Source organism: Mesoplodon mirus, assembly GCF_964341445.2.
Source record: "Mesoplodon mirus genome assembly, chromosome: 2".
In the NCBI taxonomy this organism is placed as follows: domain Eukaryota; kingdom Metazoa; phylum Chordata; class Mammalia; order Artiodactyla; family Ziphiidae; genus Mesoplodon; species Mesoplodon mirus.
The window spans coordinates 46,150,698-46,173,405 of record NC_138977.1 but is presented as its reverse complement, the minus strand read 5'-3'; the positions used below and the strand labels follow the sequence as shown (position 1 = coordinate 46,173,405).

The 22,708-nt window shown below is 35.9% G+C and overlaps 1 protein-coding gene across 1 annotated transcript in view; it reads right to left on the bottom strand.

Moving 5' to 3' along the window:
- The window catches only part of CCDC158 (coiled-coil domain containing 158), a gene marked incomplete at its 5' end in the record, with an annotated part of 77,515 nt that overhangs the window by 14,007 nt on the left and 40,800 nt on the right, over positions 1 to 22,708 (bottom strand). Inside the window, 2 exon segments of the mRNA XM_082642750.1 lie at positions 18,135 to 18,260; positions 19,052 to 19,144. Of these exon segments, the coding sequence (XP_082498876.1) occupies positions 18,135 to 18,260; positions 19,052 to 19,144 (219 nt within the window).

Sequence of the window (22,708 nt, the reverse complement as noted above, 5' to 3'; positions counted from 1 at the left end):
CTATATCTATCCCAGTCAAACCTTCTCTCATTGATGTGGCTCATCATTTCAACTGTCAAGATAAATTAATAGAGGTACCATTTATCAAATGGTTACCATGTACCAAGTACTCAATATATTATCTCATTTAAACTTTAATCTTCAAACCACCCAATAAGGTAGAAATCATCACTTCCATTTTAGAAATGGGAAAACTGAGGCACAGAGAGGTTAAACAACTTGCTCAAAATCACACAAGGGGTAAATGGCACAACTGGGATAAAAAACATCATCTGTTTGTCTTCAAAGTCCATGATCTGCCCAATGTGATACACTGACTAATTCTCACTGGATATATTCATTAGGAAATGTTATCAGTATGTAATGAGCTGTCCAAATTTAGGATCATAAAATCACAAAATTGTAGAATATGGGCAAGTATTAAATCATATAGTTGAACACCTGAGCTCACCATACTTCCAGTCTGGTTATTACTAAAAGTAATTCACAAATCACATGAAGGCAACTACTCTACAAACTCAGAGGCATTAAACAAGAATTGATTTATCAGTCAAATGTACCCTGGGAATCTTTAAAACTACTAAAGAGGTAGTAACACAAATGCCAGTACCACTTCCTAACCCATTCTGGAGGCGATAGGGAATAGAGAGGCAGTGTGGTACCAGTGGAAGACAGCACAGGCTTTTAAATCATGGCCACTACCATTCTCTGGCTATGTGATGTAGAACAAGTTACCTTTCACACTCCAACAGACTTTGCAGGATATCTGTTACGTGCCAGACACTCTGTTAGGAACTAATGTAAAATGACAAATATAACTGGCCCTTGCTTGCAGAGACCATGGGAGGCAAATGCATAAACAGATCATTTCATTATAAAAAGGGAAATGCTTCTTTTAATCTCCATCTCCTAATCTGTAAAAATGAGGAAAATAACTCTTACTTTATAAGGATGGCATAAGGAATGAGAAGCACTTAATGTATACATAGGAAGTATTCAGTAAAGGCTGGTTTCCACTTCCTTCTCCCCTTAGCATAAAAACACATGAAGTATTTTAGATGCTTCATATTTACTGATCTAGAATGACCAGAAAGGTAATAAGACTTAAAGTATTATAATGTGTTAGTACTAGGATAGAGCCACTAAGAAGATGTCATCAGGGTTCACTGTGCATTCCAATTACTTATGCTCTCCTTGATATAAGTAGAGACATTATCTTTCTTTTCTTTTTTCTTCGCTCCCTTCCTTTATAAACCAATATCCTGTTGTTAGACAGTTATATTATTTCCATTTTTTGCTATTACAAATAATGCTTCAGTGAATATCTTTTTTTTTTTTTTTTTTTTTTTTGCGGTATGCGGGCCTCTCACTGTTGTGGCCTCTCCCGTTGCGGAGCACAGGCTCCGGAAGCACAGGCTCAGCGGCCATGGCTCACGTTCAGTGAACATCTTAATGCATTTACCTTTGTGCCTATCTCTGATTATTTTATCAAGATCAATTTCTAGAGATGATATTACTGAATCAAAGGGCATTTTAGGACTTCTGATAACTATTATCTAGAAAAGTCATAACAGTCCAATCCAATATGTAAGGAGCTTAGAAGTCAACACTTCTTTCCTCACAACAAGAAAAAAACTTAACAAACTGATAATCATCAACTCTCCTTACATCCACCAGAGAACTGAGGACACAGGCCAAACTGCTGCTCTCAAAAGTGGAGGCAAATATACAGAATTATAACTTACTGGAGCAGAAGTCCAGGAGCAGAGATCCTCCACTGAAGCCAGTAAAGGGTAGAAAAACTTAAATTGATGAATTGCTAGAGGCTCAGTGTGAACAAGCTTATGAATTAAAAACTCCAAGTTAGGGCCACCACATTTTTGTAAGCTTTACCTCCAGGAGCCCCATCAGTTCTCAGAATGAAGACTGGAGAAAAATCCCCTCGTGTTTCCCAACAGGAGTAAGGGAAAAGTAACTATCTTGAAATATGCTCAGAGCCTTCTGTTCTTCTTAACAAATGCAGCCCTCAAGGGACACTTGATATCAATCAAACCAGAGGTGAAACACCTTGGGTTTTACTAGAGCCTGACCAACCTGGGGGAAGGGAAATACCCAACTCAACTCCCCCTAGCCTTCCTGTCTTACCTAAAGATGATAGTGGTGGTGGGGTAACAAAACTGAGAACTTGGAAGGGTCCCACCCAAGGGGCATAGGCTCACTAAAAGACAGACCTAATAATAGGACTATACAGTGTTCCCCCCACACACACCTTACCACGACATCAATAAGCCTTCTGTATAATAATGAGACTACAACATAAATAACTGCATGTCAAAGGCCTTAAGAGAAAGTCTCTAGGGAAACCCAGACAAGAGGGGAAACAAAAACAAGGACACCTGAGAAAATTTTAGCCTCTGACACCTACAGTTACAACAAGCAGCAAACACAGCCCAACTTCTAGCGAAAAAACACAAAACCACACACTAAAGGTCTGTTTATCTCAGTTCTTTTTATCCAGTACATCATGTCCAGCTTTCAACAAAAAAGTGCAAGGCATACTAAAAGACAAAAAAACACAGTTTGAACAGACAGAGCAAGCATCAGAACCAGACTCAAATATGGCAGATATTTTAGAATTATCAGACTAGGAATTTAAAATAACTATGATTAATATACTAAAGGTTCTAATGGAAAAGTGGATGACTTGTAAGAACAGATGGGTAAGGTAAGCAGAAAGATTAAAATTCTGAGATAGAATCAGAAGGAAATGCTAGAAAGAGAAAACATTGTAAAGAAATGAAAAAGGCCTTTGTTGGACTTATCAGTAGGCTGGACATGCCCAATAAAAGAAACAATGAGCTTCAAGATATGCCAATGGAAACTTCTAAAGCTGAAATACAAAGAGAAAAAAGCATGAAAAACATAGAACAGAAAATAGGACTCTGGGACAACTATAAATGTGTAACATCCATAATGGGGATACCAGAAGGAGAAGAAAGAGAGAAAGAAACAGAAGAAATATTTGAAGTGATAATAGTTGAGAATTTTCCAAGATTACTGACAGATACCAAGCCACAGATCCAGGAAGCTAAGAGAACATGCCAAGCAGTATAAACACCAAAAAAAAAAAAAAAAAAAAAAAAAAAATCTATGCATAAGTATATTTGAACTGCAGAAAAAAAAAAAAAAACATTTTAAAGCCAGAAGAAATAAACACCTTACCTATAGAGTAGCAAGGATAAAAATTACATCAGACCTCTCTTCAAACCATGTATGCATGCGAAAAGAGAGTTGAGTGAAATATTGAAAGTATTGAGAGAAAACACCTACCAACCTAGAATTATGAACCCTGCAAAATTATCCTTCAAAAGTGAAGGAGAAATAACAACTTTCTCAAACAAAAATTGAGGGAATTTGTTGCCAGTAGACTTGCTTTGCAAGAAATGTTAAAAGTTCTTTAGAGAGAAGGAAAATTATAAGGTCAGAAACCCAGAACTACATAAAGAAAGGAAGAGTATTAAAGGAGGAATAAGTGAAAGTAAAGTATAAAACTTTTTTTTAATTGCTCTAAGAGAAGTTTGTTCAAACAATAATAGCAATAATGTATTCAATTAGGGATGTACATCCTATATATTAATAAAATATATAACATAATATACATTACGATATGTATTACTAATATATGCTTATGTATATGTGTATGTATGCTTATGTATATGTATGCTTATGTATAAGTGAAATGAATGACAACAATGATACAAAGGGCAGGAGAGAGGAATTAGTACTATTTTGTTGTTAGCAGGTACTTGCGCTACCCATGACACAGTATAGTGTTACATGAAAGTGAACCTGGATTATCTGTAAATGTATATTGCAAACTCTAGGACAACCACTAAAAAAAAGCGGAAAAAACCCCATAATTGATGTGCAAAAGGAGAGAAAAATAAAATCTTACAAAATGCTCAATTTAAAAAAAAAGCAGGAAAAGAGTGAAAGACAAAAATAGGAAAGAAAACAAAGGCAATGACAAAAAACAGTAACAAATATGATACATATTAATCCAGCTATATAAATAATCACTTTAAATGTTAATGGTCTAAATATACCAATTAAAAAACAGAGATTGTCAGCGTGCATCAAAAAAAAATAAGACCTTTATTGTCTACAATAAACCCACTTCAAATATAAAAGCACATATAGATTAAGAGTAAAGAGATGATGGACTTCCCTGGTGGTGCACTGGTTAAGAATCCGCCTGCCAATGCAGGGGACACAGGTTTGAGCCCTGGTCTGGGAAGATCCCACATGCCGCGGAGAAACTAAGCCAGTGCACCACAACTACTGAGCCTGCGCTCTAGAGCCCTCGAGACATAAATACTGAGCCCGCATGCCACAACTACTGAAGCCCATGTGCCAAGAGCCCATGCTCTGCAACAAGAGAAGCCACCTCAATGAGAAGCCCATGAGCTGCAAAAAAGAGTAGCCACCGCTTGCCGCAACTAGAGAAAGCCCGCATGCAGCAATGAAGACCCAAAGCAGCCAAAAATAAAAAATAAATAACAATAAAAAAAAGTAAAGAGATGAAGAAAGTTACACCATGCTAACACTAACTTTAAAAAATCAGGGGACTTCTCTGGCAGTCCAGTAATTGGGACTTCACCTTCCAGTGCAGGGGGTGTGGGTTTGATCCCTGGTCAGGGAGCTAAGATCTCACATGCCTTGTGGTCAAAAAACCAAAAAAACATAAAAAACAAGCAATATTGTAACAAATTTTTAAAAGACTTTAAAAATGGTCCTCATTAAAAAAAAAAAAGTTGGAGTAGCATTAATTTCAGACAGAGCAGACTTTAGAGCAAGGAAAATGATCAGGGATAAAGAAGGGCATTACATAATGATAAACAGGTCAATTTTCTTAGAAGGTATAACAATCCTTAATCTGTATGCACCTAACAGTGGAACATCAAAATATGTGAGGCAAAACCTGACAGAACTGCATGGAGAAATAGATGAATTCACAATTAGCTGGAGACTTTAATAACCTTCTTTCAAAAATGGAAACGTTCAGCAGGCAGAAATTCAGTAAGGATAGAGTTGAACTTAACAACACCATCAATCAACTGGATATAATTGATACCTAAAGACAAATTCATCTAAAAACAGCAGAATACATATTCTTCCCAAATTTACATGGAACATTCACCAAGATATGAATTTGGGGCCATAAAACACGCCTTAACAATTATTAAAGAATAAAAATCATACAATGTCTACTCTAGGAACACAACAGAACTGAACTTGAAATCAGTAACAGAAGGACAGCTGGAAAATCCCCAAATAATTGAAGATTAAACAGCACAGTCCTAAATACCACATGTGTCAAAGAAGGTATATCAAGAAAAATTTTAAAATAGTTTGAATGAAATGAAAATGAAAATAAAACTTACCAAAATGTGTGTGATATAGCAAAAGTGGGGCTTAGAGGGAAATTTATAGCACTGAATGCACATATTAGAAAAAAAGGAGGATCTAAAAACCAATAATCTAAGCTTCTTTGGGAATTTAGGGAAAAAAGAGCAAATTAGATCCAAAGCAAGCAAAGAAAATACAAATAAAATTTAAAGCTGAAATCAATGGAACTAAAAACAGGAAACCAATAGATATAATCAATGACCCAAAAGCAGGTTCTTAAACCTGCTTTTTATTTATTTTTATTTATTTATTTATTTATTTATTTATTTATTTGCGGTATGCGGGCCTCTCACTGTTGTGGCCTCTCGCACTGCGGAGCACAGGCTCCGGACGCATAGGCTCAGCGGCCATGGCTCACAGGCCTAGCCGCTCCACGGCATGTGGGATCTTCCCAGACCGGGGCATGAACCCGTGTCCCCTGCATCGGCAGGCGGACTCTCAACCACTGCGCCACCAGGGAAGCCCAAACCTGCTTTTTATTAACGATCAATAAAATTAGTAAGTCTCTAGCCAGGCTAACTAAGAAAAAAAGAGAGGATACAAAAATTTCTATCAGAAAGAGGTGACATCACCACAGATCCCATGGACATTAAAAGCATAATAAAGGAATATTATGAACAACTCTGTACCCACAAATTTGATAACCTAGATGAAATGGACCAATTCCCTGAAAGACATAATCTGTCAGAACATACATAAGAAGAAATAGATAATCTGAATAGGCCTATATCTATTAAAGAAATTAAATTAATAATTAATAACCTTTCAAAACAGAAAGCACCAGGCCTAAATGGGTTTACTGCTGAACTCTAACAAACATTTAAGGAAAAGATTATACCAACTCTCTACAATCTCTTCCAGAAAATAGATGTAGACAGAATATTTCCTAAGTCATTCTATGAGACCAGCATTACCCTGATACCAAAACCAAAAACACTAGACAAAAAGAAAACTATAGACTAATATCTCTCATGAACATAGATATAAAAATATTCAACAAAATATTACTAAGTATAATACAACGATCTATTTTAAGAACTACAACCCACAATCAAGTGGGAATTATCCCAGTTATATAAAGCTAGTTCAACATTCAAAAGTCAATGAATATAATCTATCACCATCAACAGGCTAAAGAGGAAAAATCGCATGATTAAATTAATAGATGCAGAAAGTGTATCTGACAAAATCCAACATCCACCCATGGTAAAAACTCTCAGCAAAAGGCCATTTACAACCAACCCATAGCCAACATAATATTCAACAGTGAAAAGCTGAATGCCTTCCCACTAAATTCAGTAACAAGACAAGGATGTCCGCTCTTGCTGCTTCCATTTAACACAGTAGTGGAAGTCCTAGCCACAGCTATCAGACAAGAAAAAGAAATAAAAGGTGTCCAAATTGGAAGGGAAGAGGTAAAACATTTGCAGACAACGTGATACTCTATATAGAGAACTCTAAAGTCTCTACCCAAAAACCATTAGAATAAATGAATTCAGCAAGGTTGCAGGATACAAGATTAACATACAGAAATCTGTTCCATTCCTGTACACTAATAATGAAATATCAGAAAGAGAAAGTAAAACAAAATCCCACTTAAAATTGTATCCAAAAATATAAAATACCTAGGAATAAACTTAACCAAGGATGTGAAGGACCTGTACTCTGAAAACTATTAAACACTGATAAAGGAAACTAAGGATGATTCAAAGAAATGGAAAGATATCTCATGCTCTTGGATTGTAAGAAATAATCTTATTAAAATGGCCATACTATCCAAAGCAATCTACAGATTTAACGCAATCCCTATCAAAATACCCCATCACATTTTTCACAGAACTAGAACAAATAATCCTAAAATTTATATGGGACCACAAAATTGCCAAAGCAATCCTGAGAAAAAAGAACAAAGCTGGAGGTATAACCCTCCCAGACTTCAGACTATCCTATAAAGCTACAGTAATCAAAATAGTGTAGTACTGGCACAAAAACAAACACATAGATCAATGGAACAGAATGGAGAGCCCAGAAATAAACCCAGGCACCTTCAGTCAATTAATCTATGACAAAGGAGGCAAGGATATACAGTGGAGAAAAGACAGTTTCTTCAATAAGTGATGCTGGGAAAACTGGATAGCCACATGTAAAACAATGAGATTAGAACATGTCCTTACACCATATACAAAACTAAACTCAAAATGGTTTGAAGATCTAAACGTAAAACCTGAAACAATAAAACTCCCATAAGAGAACACAGGTGGAACATTCTTTGACATATTTTCTTGGATCAGTCTCCTAAGGCAAAAGAAATAAAAGCAAAAATAAACAAATGGGACCTAATTAAATTTAAAAGTTTTTGAACAGCAAAGGAAACTTTCCATCAACAAAATGAAAAGACTACTTACAGAGTGGGAGAATATATTTGCAAATTATGTGACTGACAAGGGGTTAATATCCAAAATACACAAACAGAGCATATAACTCAATATCAAACAAACAAACAATCCAGTCAAAAAAATGAGCAGAAGTCTTGAATAGATATTTTTCCAAAGAAGACATACAGATGGCTAACAGGCAAATGGAAAGATGCTCAACATCACTAGTTATTAGAGAAATACAAATCAAAACCACAAAGAGGTATCACCTCATACCTGTCAGAATGGCTATCACCAAAAAGTCTACAAATAGAGAATTCCCTGGTGGTCCACGGTTAGCACTTGCTGCTTTCACTGCTGTGGGCCCAGGTTCAATCCCTGGTTGGGGAACTAAGATCCTACAAGCCATGCAGTGCAGCCAAAAAAAAAAAGTCTACAAAAACAAATGTTGGCAAGGATGTGGACAAAAGGGAACTCTCATACACTGTTGGTGGGAACGTAAATTGGTACAGCCACTATGGATAACAGTATGAAGGTTCTTTAAAAAAACAAAAATTGAACTACTATATGATCCAGTAATTCCATTCCTGGGTAAATATCCAGAAAAAACAAAAACACTAATTTGAAAAGATAGAGGCACCCCAATGTTCACAGCAAGTAATATTTACAATAGCCAAGACATGGAAGCAACCCAAGTGCCTATGAACAGACAACTGGATTAAGAAGATGTGGGCCTCCCTGGTGGCGCAGTGGTTGAGAGTCCGCCTGCCGATGCAGGGGATACGGGTTCGTGCCCCGGTCTGGGAGGATCCCATATGCCGCGGAGCGGCTGGGCCCGTGAGCCATGGCCGCTGGGCCTGCGTGTCCGGAGCCTGTGCTCCGCAACGGGAGGGGCCACAACAGTGAGAGGCCCGCATACAGCAAAAAAAAAAAAGAAAAAAAAAAAAAAAAAAAAAAAAAAAAAAAGAAGATGTGACACATATACACACACACACACAATGGATACTACTCAGCCATAAAAAAGAATGTAATACTGCCAGTTGCAGCAATGTGGATGGATATAGAGAACATTATGTTTAGTGAAATAAGTCAGAAATTCTTTAGATTCCACATATCACTTATATGTGAAATCTAAATATGCAAAACAGAAACAGACTCACAGATATAGAAAACAAACTTGTGGTTACCAAAGAGGAGAGGGATGGGGAAGGGACAAATCAGGGGTATGAGATTAACTACTATATATAAAATAGATAAGCAACAAGGATATACTGTATAGCAGAGGGAATTATACCCATTATCTTATAATAACCTATAATGGAATATAATCTGCAAAAATACTGAATCACTATGCTGTACATCTGAAAGTAACACATTATTGTAAATCAACTATATTTCAATTAAAAAATAATTATTTATAGTCTTGAAAGGGAAAAAACCTCTCAGTAAACTAGGAATAGCGGGGAACTTCCTCAATTTGATAAAGAACACCTACAAAAACCCTACAGCTAACATCACACTTAATGGGGAGAAGCTAGATGCTATCTTGCTAACATCCAAAACTAGGCAAGACTGTCCCTTCTCATCACTTCTGTTCAACATCATATTGGAAGTTATAGTTAATGAAATAAAAAGAAAAAAAGGAAACAAAAGGTGTACAGATCTGCAAAGGAAGAAATGACTGTCTTTCTTCACAAATGACATGATTCACTACATAGAAAATCCCAAAGAATCAACAACAGTAACAAGAAAACTCCCAGAACAAATAAGAGATTATCGCAAGGTGTCAGGAAACAAGGTTAATATACAAAAGTCAATTGCTGTATAAGAGCAATGAACAATTGGATTTTAAAGTTAAAAACACAATACCATTCACATTAGTACCAAAGATATAGAATTCTTAGGTATAAGTCTAACAAAATCTGTACAAGATCTACATGAGTAACACTACAAAATTCTGACGTAGGAAATCAAAGAAGAGCTAAATAAATGGAGAGATATTCCATGTTCATGGATAAGAAGACCCAATATTGTTAAGATATCAGTTTTTTCCAACATGATTTACGAATTAAATACAATCTTAATCAAAGCCCCAATAATTCTTTAAATTTTCTTGATATTGACAAACTGATTCTAATGTTTATATGGGAAGGCAAAAACCCCAGAAGAGCTAAGACAATAGTGAAGGTGAACAAAGTTGGAGAACTGACACTATCCAAGTTCAAGATTTACTATAATAAGACAGTGTGGTACTGGTAAAAGAACAGACCAATAGACTGATGGGACAGAATAAAATAAAGATTCCAGAAATAGTCCCACACAAATATAGCCAACTGATCTTCAACAAAAGAGCCAAGGTAATTCAGTAGAGAAAGGGCACTATCTTCAACTAGTGGTGCCGGAAAAACCGGACATCCACATGCAGAAAAAAATGAATCTAGATGCAGACCTTATATCCTCCACAAAAATGAACTCAAAGTGAATCACAGACCTGACTGTAAAATTCCAGACTATAAAACTCCCAGAGGATAATATAGGAGAAAATTTAGATGACCTCAGGTTTAGTGATGACTGTTTAGATACAACATCAAAAGCATGATCCATGAAAGAAAAATATCAGTAAAGTGTACTTTATTAACCTTAAAAACTTTTCTCTGTGAAAGATAATGTTTAAAAATGGAAATATAAACCATAGACTGGCAGAAAATCTTTTCAAAACACATAACTGATAAAAGACTGGTAACTAAAATACACCCCCAAAAAGAACCTCTTAAAATTCAACAATAAGAAAAGTTTTTAAATGCCCATTTAAAAAATGGGTAAAAGTTTGGAACAGACATCTCACCATAGAAAATATGTATGTGGTAAATAAACATATGAAAATAGGCTCAACATTGTACTTCATTAAGGAATTTCAAAGTCAAACAACAAGATATCATACTACACCACACTCCTATTAGAATGGCTAAAATCCAAACACTGACAACACCAAATGTTGTCAAGGATGGGGAGCAACAGGAACTCTTATTCACTGCTGGTGAGATTACAAAATGGTACAGCCTCTTTGGAAGACAGTTTCATTGTTTCTTACAAAACTAAACATGCTCTTACTATACAATGCAGCAATCATGCTCTGTAGTATTCACCTAACAGGGTTGAAAACTTACGTCTGTGTAAAACCTGCACATAGATGTTTATCTGCATATAGATTTATTCATAATCTGCCAAAACTTGGAAGCAATCAAGACATCCTTCAATAGGTGAATGGATAAACAAACTGTGGTACATCCATACTATGGAATATTATTCAGTGAAAAAGAAATTAGCTACTAAGGGATGAAAAGATATGAAGGAATCTTGCAAGCATATTGCTAAGTGAAAGAAGCCAATGTGAAAAGACTATATACTATATGATTCCAGTTATATGATATTCTGGAAAAGACAAAACTACAAAGAGAGTAAAAAGATCACTGGTTGCCAGGGGTTCAGGGGAAGGGGGGGAACAGATGAACAGGTGAAGCATAGGGCATTTTTAGAGCAGTGAAACTATTTTGCATAATACTATAATGGTCAATATATACCATCATACATATGTCAAAACCCACAGAATGTATAATACAAGGAGTGAACCCCAATGTAAATTATAGACTTTAGTTAATAATAATGTATCAATATTGGCTTATCAATTGTAACAAACGTACCACACTAATGCAAGACATTGGTAATAGGAGAAACTGGAGGGAGGGAGGGATAGGGCAAAGGGAGTCTGTGGGAGCTCTCTAAACTTTCTGCTCCATTCTCTGTAAAGCTAAAACTACCCTAAAAAATTAGTCTATTAATTTAAAAAGAAAAAAAAAGAAACAGTGAACTTTGGAAGCAAAAATGACAACATAAAATCATATCAATTTATATCTTTATCAGTAAGGTATGATACAAGAGTGGCCATTATGCTGCACCCTTCCCATTACCATTTGACCATTTTATATGCAAAATTGTTCGTTTGTTTTTGCTTTAATGTGCAGTAATTATTATTTGTTTACAAATGAGTTTGAACATTTTTCATGTTTATTGACTATATGCATTTCTTATGTGAATTTTGTATCCATATCTTTAGTACACTTTTCTTTTAGAGTATATGCTCTCTTCATCTGGGTATGTAAAAACTCTCTATATTATATACATTAACCCTTTATTTATTAGAAATATTTTTCTAGTTTGTGATTTCATTTTGATTTTGTTTATGGTGGTTTTGTGATTTAAGCTTTATTTACTCAAAATAATCAATCATTCCTTTTTTAAATTAATTAGTTAATTTATTATTTATTTTTGGCTGTGTTGGGTCTTTGCTGCTGTGTGCGGGCTTTCTTTAGTTGCGGCGAGCGGGGGCTACTCTTCATTGTGGTGCGTGGGCTTCTCATTACGGTGACTTCTCTTGTTGCGGAGCACGGGATCTAGGCGAGCGGGCTCAGTAGTTGTGGCTTGCGGGCTCTAGAGTGCAGGCTCAGTAGTTGTGGTGCACAGGCTTAGTTGCTCTGTGGCACGTGGGATCTTCCCAGACCAGGGCTCAAACCCGTGTCCCTTGCCTTGGCAGGTGGATTCTTAACCTCTGCACCACCAGGGAAGTCCCAATCGTTCCTTTTAATGTTTATAAATCTTGTAATGCTTTCACTGATTCTTTTTTTTTTTTTTTTTTGCGGTATGTGGGCCTCTCACTGTTGTGGCCTCTCCCGTTGCAGAGCACAGGCTCTGGATGCGCAGGCTCAGCGGCCATGGCTCATGGGCCCAGCCGCTCCACAGCATGTGGTATCTTCCCGGACTGGGGCACGAACCCGTGTCCCCTGCATCGGCAGGCGGACTCTCAACCACTGCGCCACCAGGGAAGCCCCCTCACTGATTCATTATTAATACTTTTGCTGTTTGATTCATATGGAACATATTTTGATTTGTAACATGAGCAAAATACACTTTTAAAAATTAGAAAATAGCTAGGAATTGAACAATTTAAAAACATTCTTCACATATGACTCCTGTCTGGCTGGTAAAGAAATAGCTACATATAAGCTCTTCCTGAAGTTACTGGAGCCCGTCAAAGAATCTTGCTCTCTCCCACTCCAACCTCTGACCCTTAGGATACACATTAAGGCTATTGCTAGGGGACATACATTTTCAGGTTAAAACTTCTACAAGCTTTTTTGGTTTCAAGGGAAGAATATAAGCTTATACTGTTGTTGTTAAACTTAAGGTTTATTTTGTGATTTGATTAGCTTCCTATTACATTTTGACTCTGAAATTATTTTATGTTAAATTTGTTTCCAAAATACCTTGCAAATTATATCTCTAATGTACCTTCATCTTCCCCAAATACTGTTCTCTCTAATGGCCTTGAGTCCATTACAGGCAAACTTATGAGTTATAATGTAAGATAAGTAACGTCTAGGGAGAATGTGTGCTTCTCAACTCCTCCTAGCTCCATTCTCCAAAGATAGAAGATGACTGTAAAAGCTAAAAATAAAAGCTTGATCTCATGCAGTTTGAATTAGACTATTCTATTTTGAGAATGTCTGACCAAATCCTTCTCCTTTAGTACTTATGTTCCTGTCAGAAGGCGGTAATAAAAATGGAATATAAATATACTGTTTAGAATATATATATATATATATTATTTATATTGTATACTAAAAATGGGTGAGTAGGAAATAAGACAAAAGTTACAAAGTCTTGCTGAAAACCTTGCTCACATCATGGGTACTTCAATGACAAAGACCAAGCACAGCTAGCACGAATTACAGTGCATGTGTACAGAATCTGATATATAAACAAACTAAATTATATGATCCTGGCAGTATTTCATGTTTATATGGTACAGTAGCTTTTATCTGAAACTTTCATCTAAAATCTTCTATGTCAAGCTACCAATTATTTGTGTGTATGTGTCTGTCTGTGTAGGTATGTATGTAGATACACATACATATATACATGTTCTTGGTGTTTGAGCTTGGATCAAATCACATAATTTTTCTGGTTCTACCATCTTCTCACCTGTTAAAACTAGGGCAATCAATTGGATAATTTTTAATGCCTTTGTACCTCCAAAATGGTATAATACTCATTCACAAAGACCTAATGAAATACACTATTTGTTCAGGTAGAGTATCTATTTACGTCATCATCCGTTTATTTTGTTTATAAACAGCATTCAACAGTGTGGTGTAGAGAATCAGTGCAGTATAACTGGCTAAGGAGACAGGTTCTAGGCTCAGGCTATCTTGGTTAAGTGTTGGCACAACTGGGTTTTTGGAGTGTGAACTCTGTAAATCACTTAGCTTCTCCAAGTTTCAGTTTCCTCCTCTGTAAAATAAGTACAATAATAGCACTTATCTCGTGTGGGTGGTTGTGAGGAATAAATTATATAATCTATAGAAAGTATGCTGCACAGTGCCTGGTGTTCAGTAAGTGATGACTGTTATTAGAATCATGGAACAAGAAGACTAAAATGAAACGAGATAAATGAAGGGGCAATGGAGAACAATGCCCATAGAAATATTCTACTTTTAAACATAAGACTTGGCATTTATTTTTGCTCTATCTGAAGCCCCACTAAAATGACACTAAAGGAATTAACAAGGATAAAGAGGAAAGGAGAGATAACATTAGATGAGTAATGATGATAAAATTGGGGGAGATGGAAAGCAAAAAGGTAAATTAATAATTAATTTAGTAGAACAAAGAAAGCTAAAACATCAAGTGCCTGCACAGAAGTAGCCAGGAAGCAGCAAGCTGCTCTGCATCAGAGTATTCCAGAAAGACTCAGGAAATGGAGGCCTTGTGTATTTTTAAAGGCCAGGGTAAGGGACAGGGCAGCAAAATGGGAGGACTGGCTAAAAGTTTATGGCACAAGCTGTGAGAATACCAGATGTACTCCCCAAGGAGTCAGGTAATAATTCGTTCTTTTCCCCTAAATACATTTAGAGGTTTAATCTCTGGGTGAGGCTGAACCAAAGGACTTTAGGCTCCAAAAGGATATCTGGCATGGCAGGAGGAAGGTTGCAAACTGAAAATATAAGCATAAAGTAAGATTTATAGATATATAGATACCCCAGATTCCCTGCCTGACTCACTTCTCAGAATACTGGCAGATAGATTTATATCTACAAGTCTGTAGTAAGACAATGGCTCTTTAAGGGAATTAACAGGACCAAGAAAAAAACTAAGATAATTTTTGGATCCCTCAGTTAAAAAGTAATACCTAACCATCTACTAGCTAACAAATCTGTGAACCTTACAAAGTGCTTTTCATTGGTTTTTTAGGGTCTCAGTCTTAAATATGAATGGACAGCCAATGATCGCCAAACAGTGAAGGAAAATCTCCAACATGAAAGACAGACATCAAAACAAACAGAAAAAAAAATGAATTCAAACAAACAGCAATAATTCAGGTAACAGAAGAAATTACTGAACAACTGATACTAATATCCTTAAACGGAAATGAGGAAGTACCGCATCCACAAAAGAACATAAAACTATATAAAGAGAAGATTTAAAAAACAAGAAAAGGCTCCTGGAAATTTTTAAAAATACATGATATCAGAAAAAAAATTCAATAGATGTTTGGAAGATAGAGTTGAGGAGTTTTCCCAGAAGGTGGGAATAAAATATCAGGAGATGGAAATTGGAAGTCAAAATTAAAGGAGATTAGAGAATAAATCCAGAAGGCTTAATAGGTGACTTAACAGGAATTCTAGAAAGAGAGAACTGAAAAAGTGAAGGAAGAAAATGATCAAATAAATGACACAAGAAAATTTCAGAGAAGAAAAAACATAAGAGCCTACACAATGAAGGGAAAAAGACCCCCAGCAGAGATCACCCTGAAATGAATACCAGAGGTAAAGAAAAGACTCTAAAAGCTTTGAGAAACAACGAGGTCACATACAAAAGCCCTGGAATCAAAATGGCACAATAGCAACAACATTTTGCACATCAATCAAATGTAAGTGAAGAATAAAGGTATTCTCAGACATGCAAGGTTTTAAAACACTTAATGAATGAAATGCACCCATTCTCAGGAAACCACTGGATTATATAATCTCTGCCAAATGCTGGCAAGGCTGTGGAACAAGAGGAACTCTCATTCACAGCTAGTGGGAGTGTAAAATGGTACAGCCACCTTGGAAGACAGCTTGGTAGTTTCCTACAAAACTAAACAGATTCTTACCATATGACCCAGCAATCATGCTCTTGATATTTGCCCAAAGGAGTTGAAAACATGTCCACACAAAAACCTGCACCTGGATGTATATAGCAGCTTTATTCACAATCACCAAACTTTGGAAGCAACAAAGGTGCCATTTAGTAGATGAACAGATAAACTGTGGTACATCCAGACAATGAATATTCAGTGCTAAAAAGAAATGAACTATCAAGCCATGAAAAGACGTGGAGGAATCTTAAATACATATTACTAAGTGAAAGAAGCCAATCTGAAAAGGCTACATACTGTATGATTCCAACTCAATGACATTCTGGAAAAGGTAAAACTGGGAGACAATAAAAAGATCAATGGTTGCCAGGGGTGGAATGGGGGGAAGGCAGAACTTTTAGGAAAGTGAAAATACTTTGTATGATATGATAATGATGGATATATGTCAATTATGACATATGTATAAACATTTGTCCAAATCCATAGAATGTACCACGCCAAGAGCAAACCCCAAGGTAAACTATGGACTTTGGGTGATTATGATGTGTCGATGTAGGTTCATCCTTGATAACACATCATTCTGGTGAATGATGTTGATAATGGGGAGGCTGGGCATGTGTGAGGGCAGGGAGTATATGGGAAATCTCTGTATCTTCTTTTCAATTTTGGTGTGAATCTAAAACTGCTCTAAAAAATAGTCTTGAAAAAAAGGCAGCAAAAAGAGCAGACAAAAATATGACAAGAAACCAAGAGAAACAATGGTCACAAGTTCATAGGGGATTCAGATAATGGAGTTATCACATACCAATTTAAAAAATAAAGTTACTCAATAGTACAAGTCTCAGAAGGAAACAAGAGGATGAGGCAGAAAAAATAATCAAGAATAGAAAAGATAAAAATTTTCCAAAACCAATGAAAGATATCAATCCACACATCCAGGAAGATCAGTGAGCCCCAAGAAAGATAAATACAAAGAAGACTACACATAGGCACATCACAGTCAAACTGCTTAAACCAAAACAGAGAGAAAATCTTTAAAGTGGTTAGAGAAAAAAAGTACCTCCCAAAAAGCAACAATAAGACTTAAACTGACTTGTCAGTAGAAACAATGAAAACCTGAACACAATATTTTACAATGAATTCATTCACCCATTAGACAAATATGTACTGAATACTACCACATGCTAGATACTGTTCCAGGTGCTTGGAACACATCAGTGAGTAAAACAAAGAATGTATGTTACATTTAATGTGTAAAATTATATAATAAACATTTTTAAGGGAAGAAATTGTATAAAACATGTTTAACAGTCTATTTAGATAATACACTTCATTACTGCTGTTAGAATTACAATTAAAGTTTTAAATTTAATAGACTTATGACTAGTACTTTTTCAGGGATGGATGAGATTCTTTATAATCAAGTACAGTCTATGTATTAAAGAGCCTAACTACTAGGCTGGCTTTTGGGTAATGAAAAGTCATGGAATTTCAGAGCTGATCTTCTAGAAAACCCTAGAGATGATCTATGGTCCAGACTCCTCATTAGAGATGAAAAGGAACAATATATTTAACTCAGTTTCCAAGGTCACACAAAGTAGTTAGAGACACATCTTAAGTCCCAATGACTCCTGGTCAAATGTTCTTTGCTGTGTTTGTTGTTTGCTTCATGGGGAGAGGGGTTTAATTTAATTTTTATCAATGTAACATGCATATAGTTTTAAAAGTAAAATGATTTTATAACACTTAAAACAAAAAGCAGCAGTCTCCTTCCCTTCCTCTGCCCACCTCCAAGTTCCAGTCTCCAGAGGGAACCATGTTAACTTCTAATATTAATAATATTCTTTTGTTTGACAGAATGTTACTTGCTGTGTGATAGCTAGTTTATCAGTGCACATAACTCATGTGTGTGAAAATAGTCTATTTCAACTTTTTCATTTTGTAGTGCATGCTTTTCATTTAAATGCATAAGCAGGATAACTGGTAGGTTAGTAGCAACCCTGTTGCTATACGTACAATAGGACAATTAACTAATGAAACTGATTTTCGTGTGTGATTTCATGTGTGATTAGACTATAAGACTAGTTACTTACATGAGATAGGAATCTGGCTGCAGACTGGGAAGATGGTACATAAGAATGAGAATGGGCAGCAAATGACGGCTGTAGAAGGCATGGTTTCACCGAAGAATTGGAGGTGTATCCAGGGCCCTTAAGTTTCTGGAAGACAATATACATGTGGGCAAAATAACTGTCAACCTGCAGTGAGAATTGTGAAATCAAAACGTTATTTTTGCAAATATAATTTCAGTCTTACATGTTGAACTTCTACAAAGTTTTAAGCCAAAGTATTAAGCAAGATGATTCTGGTGTATGTTACTCTTTGGGGACTAATCATGGGCTTAGGAAGATGCCTTCACACTTCTGATGGATAAAATCATTCCAGATGTGAAAACATATCTCGGATGGGATGTTACTACGTTGGTTTCTAACTTTGCCAAACACTCCACACTATTTCTGACATACTACTGAGAAAGATCCTCTCCGACTATGGAGTGCTCCTGCCTGTGAAAATATCCAGTATTGAGACTTTAAAGTATGTCTGCAACTTTAAAATATACTCGAAAAACAGACATATACTCCAGTGGAAAAATCTACTATTTTTAAAGAAAACATGTTTTGTCATGCAAATTACATCATTTTTCTATTTTCCAAACAAGCCAAACATACTTGACCTCTTGTATACAAACCTTTGGCTCCCCAAGGTAGGTACTTCTATGTTTCCCTCATTCAGTATAGACTTACCATAAAGCACGGTGCTTCAATTTGTTACTATATATGAAAAGGATAGGTATAATCTGTACAATGCACAGATTTTATAATTGCTAATATTAGATAATGTTAGAAGTACACTTGAATGTATCTAAAGTACATGGGGAAAATATGAAAGTATATCAAACCAAGGCATAATTTTTGCTTAAACTACTATTTTTGATGAAAAAAGATCTTACTTTTACATCCAAAGTGTGTTGAAGGTTTAGGCGCACAGGTTCTTGTTCCCAACGCTGTACTATATCTTGACGTTTTGCAAACTGCAAAGATGCCTACAATAAAGCAACCACATGTGGTTTACCCTCCATTCTTTATGCAATTTTATTTTATTAATGTATAAATGCAGAGTCGCCATCTCTTCAAGGAAACTTCCCCTGTTCTTGGCACACTGTATTACATTTATCTGTTTATTTATGTTTTATTCAGAAAACTTGAGAGTAACTGGAGGCCATGTCTTTATCCTCTGTAGCCCCAGCATCTACATGGCATTTAGTATGTGGAGGGCACTCAAAAGAATGAATGAACTAAGGATGACATGAGCAAACAGCTTTAGCAATGTAAAAACATTTCTATAAAAATAACCACAACTGAGAATAGACAAAATGCAAGAAACAGTTAACAAGGACCTAGAAGAACTAAAGAAGAATCAAGCAATGATTAAAAACACAATAAATGAAATGAAAAATACTCTAGAAGGGATCAATAGCAGAATAACTGAGGCAGAAGAACGGATAAGTGACGTGGAAGATAAAATAGTGGAAATAACTACTGCAGAGCAGAAGGAAGAAACAAGAATGAAAAGAACTGAGGACAGTCTCAGAGACCTCTGGGACATTAAACGCACCAATATTCGAATTATAGGGCTTCCAGAAGAAGAAGAGAAAAAGAAAGGGACTGAGAAAATATTTGAAGAGATTAGAGTTGAAAACTTCCCTAATATGGGAACAGAAATAGTCAGTCAAGTCCAGGAGGCACAGAGGGTCCCATACAGGATAAATCCAAGAAGAAATATGCCAAGACACATATTAATCAAACTGTCAAAAATTAAATACAAAGAAAACATATTAAAAGCAGCAAGGGAAAAACAATAAATAACACACAAGGGAATCCCCATAAGGTTAACAGCTGATCTTTCAGCAGAAACTCTGTAAGCCAGAAGGGACTGGCAGGACATATTTAAAGTGATGAAGGAGAAAAACCTGCAACCAAGATTACTCTACCCAGCAAGGATCTCATTCAGATTTGATGGAGAAATTAAAATGTTTACAGACAAGCAAAAGCTGAGAGAGTTCAGCACCACCAAACCAGCTTTACAACAAATGCTAAAAGAACTTCTCTAGGCAAGAAACACAACACAAGGAAAAGACCTACAATAACGAACCCAAAACAATTAAGAAAATGGGAATAGGAACATACATATTGATAATTACCTTAAATGTAAATGGACTAAATGCTCCCACCAAAAGACACAGATTGGCTGAATGGATACAAAAACAAGACCCATATATATGCTGTCTACAAGAGACCCACTTCAGACCTAGAGACACATACAGACTGAAACTAAGGGCATGGAAAAAGATATTCCATGCAAATGGAAACCAAAAGAAAGCTGCAGTAGCAATTCTCATATCAGACAAAATAGACTTTAAAATAAAGACTACTAGAAGAGACAAAGAAGGACACTACATAATGATCAAGGGATCGATCCAAGAAGAAGATATAACAATTGTAAATATTTATGCACCCAACATAGGAGCACCTCAATATATAAGGCAAATACTAACAGCCATAAAAGGGGAAACTGACAGTAACACATTCACAGTAGGGGACTTTAACACCCCACTTTCACCAATGGACAGATCATCCAAAATGAAAATAAATAAGGAAACACAAGCTTTAAATGATACATTAAACAAGATGGACTTAATTGATATTTATAGGATATTCCATCCAAAAACAACAGAATACACATTTTTCTCAGGTGCTCATGGAACATTCTCCAGGATAGATCATATCTTGGGTCACAAATCAAGCCTTGGTAAATTTAAGAAAATTGAAATTGTATCAAGTATGTTTTCTGACCACAATGCTATGAGACTAGATATCAATTACAGGAAAAGAGCTGTAAAAAATACAGACACATGGAGGCTAAACAATACACTACTTAATAACGAAGTGATCACTGAACAAATCAAAGAGGAAATTAAAAAATACCTAGAAACAAATGACAATGGAGACACGACGACCCAAAACCTATGGGATGCAGCAAAAGCAGTTCTAAGAGGGAAGCTTATAGCAATACAATCCCACCTTAAGAAACAGGAAACATCTCGAATAAGCAACCTAACCTTGCACCTAAAGCAATTAGAGAAAGAAGAACAAAAAACCCCAAAGTTAGCAGAAGGAAAGAAATCATAAAAATCAGATCACAAATAAATGAAAAAGAAATGAAGGAAACGATAGCAAAGATCAATAAAACTAAAAGCTGGTTCTTTGAGAAGATAAACAAAATTAATAAACCATTAGCCAGACTCATCAAGAAAAAAAGGGAGAAGACTCAAATCAATAGAATTAGAAATGAAAAAGGAGAAGTAACAAGTGACACTGCAGAAATACAAAAGATCATGAGAGATTACTACAAGCAACTCTATGCCAATAAAATGGACAACCTGGAAGAAATGGACAAATTCTTAGAAATGCACAACCTGCCAAGACTGAATCAGGAAGAAATAGAAAATATGAACAGACCAATCACAAGCACTGAAATTGAAACTGTGATAAAAAATCTTCCAACAAACAAAAGCCCAGGGCCAGATGGCTTCACAGGGGAATTCTATCAAACATTTAGAGAAGAGCTAACACCTATCCTTCCCAAACTCTTCCAAAATATAGCAGAGGGAGGAACACTCCCAAACCCATTCTATGAGGCCACCATCACCTTGATACCAAAACCAGACAAGGATGTCACAAAGAAAGAAAACTAGAGGCCAATATCACTGATGAACATAGATGCAAAAATCCTCAACAAAATACTAGCAAACAGAATCCAACAGCACATTAAAAGGATCATACACCATGATCAAGTGGGGTTTATTCCAGGAATGCAAGGATTCTTCAATATACGCAAATCAATCAACGTGATACACCATACTAACAAATTGAAGGAGAAAAACCATGATCATCTCAATAGATGCAGAGAAAGCTTTTGACAAAATTCAACACCGATTTATGATAAAAAACCTCCAGCAAGTAGGCATAGAGGGAACTTTCCTCAACATAATAAAGGCCATATATGACAAACCCACAGCCAACATCGTCCTCAGTGGTGAAAAACTGAAACCATTTCCACTAAGATCAGGAACAAGACAAGGTTGCCCACTCTCACCACTCTTATTCAACCTAGTTTTGGAAGTTTTAGCCACAGCAATCAGAGAAGGAAAGGAAATAAAAGGAATCCAAATCGGAAAAGAAGAAGTAAAGCTGTCACTGTTTGCAGATGACATGATACTATACATAGAGAATCCTAAAGATGCTACCAGAAAACTACTAGAGCTAATCAATGAATTTGGTAAAGTAGCAGGATACAAAATTAATGCACAGAAATCTCTGTCATTCCTATATACTAATGGTGAAAAATCTGAAAGTGAAATCAAGAAAACACTCCCATTTACCATTGCAACAAAAAGAATAAAATATCTAGGAATAAACCTACCTAAGGAGACAAAAGACCTGTATGCAGAAAATTATAAGACATTGATGAAAGAAATTAAAGATGATACAAATAGATGGAGAGATATACCATGTTCTTGGATTGGAAGAATCAACATTGTGAAAAT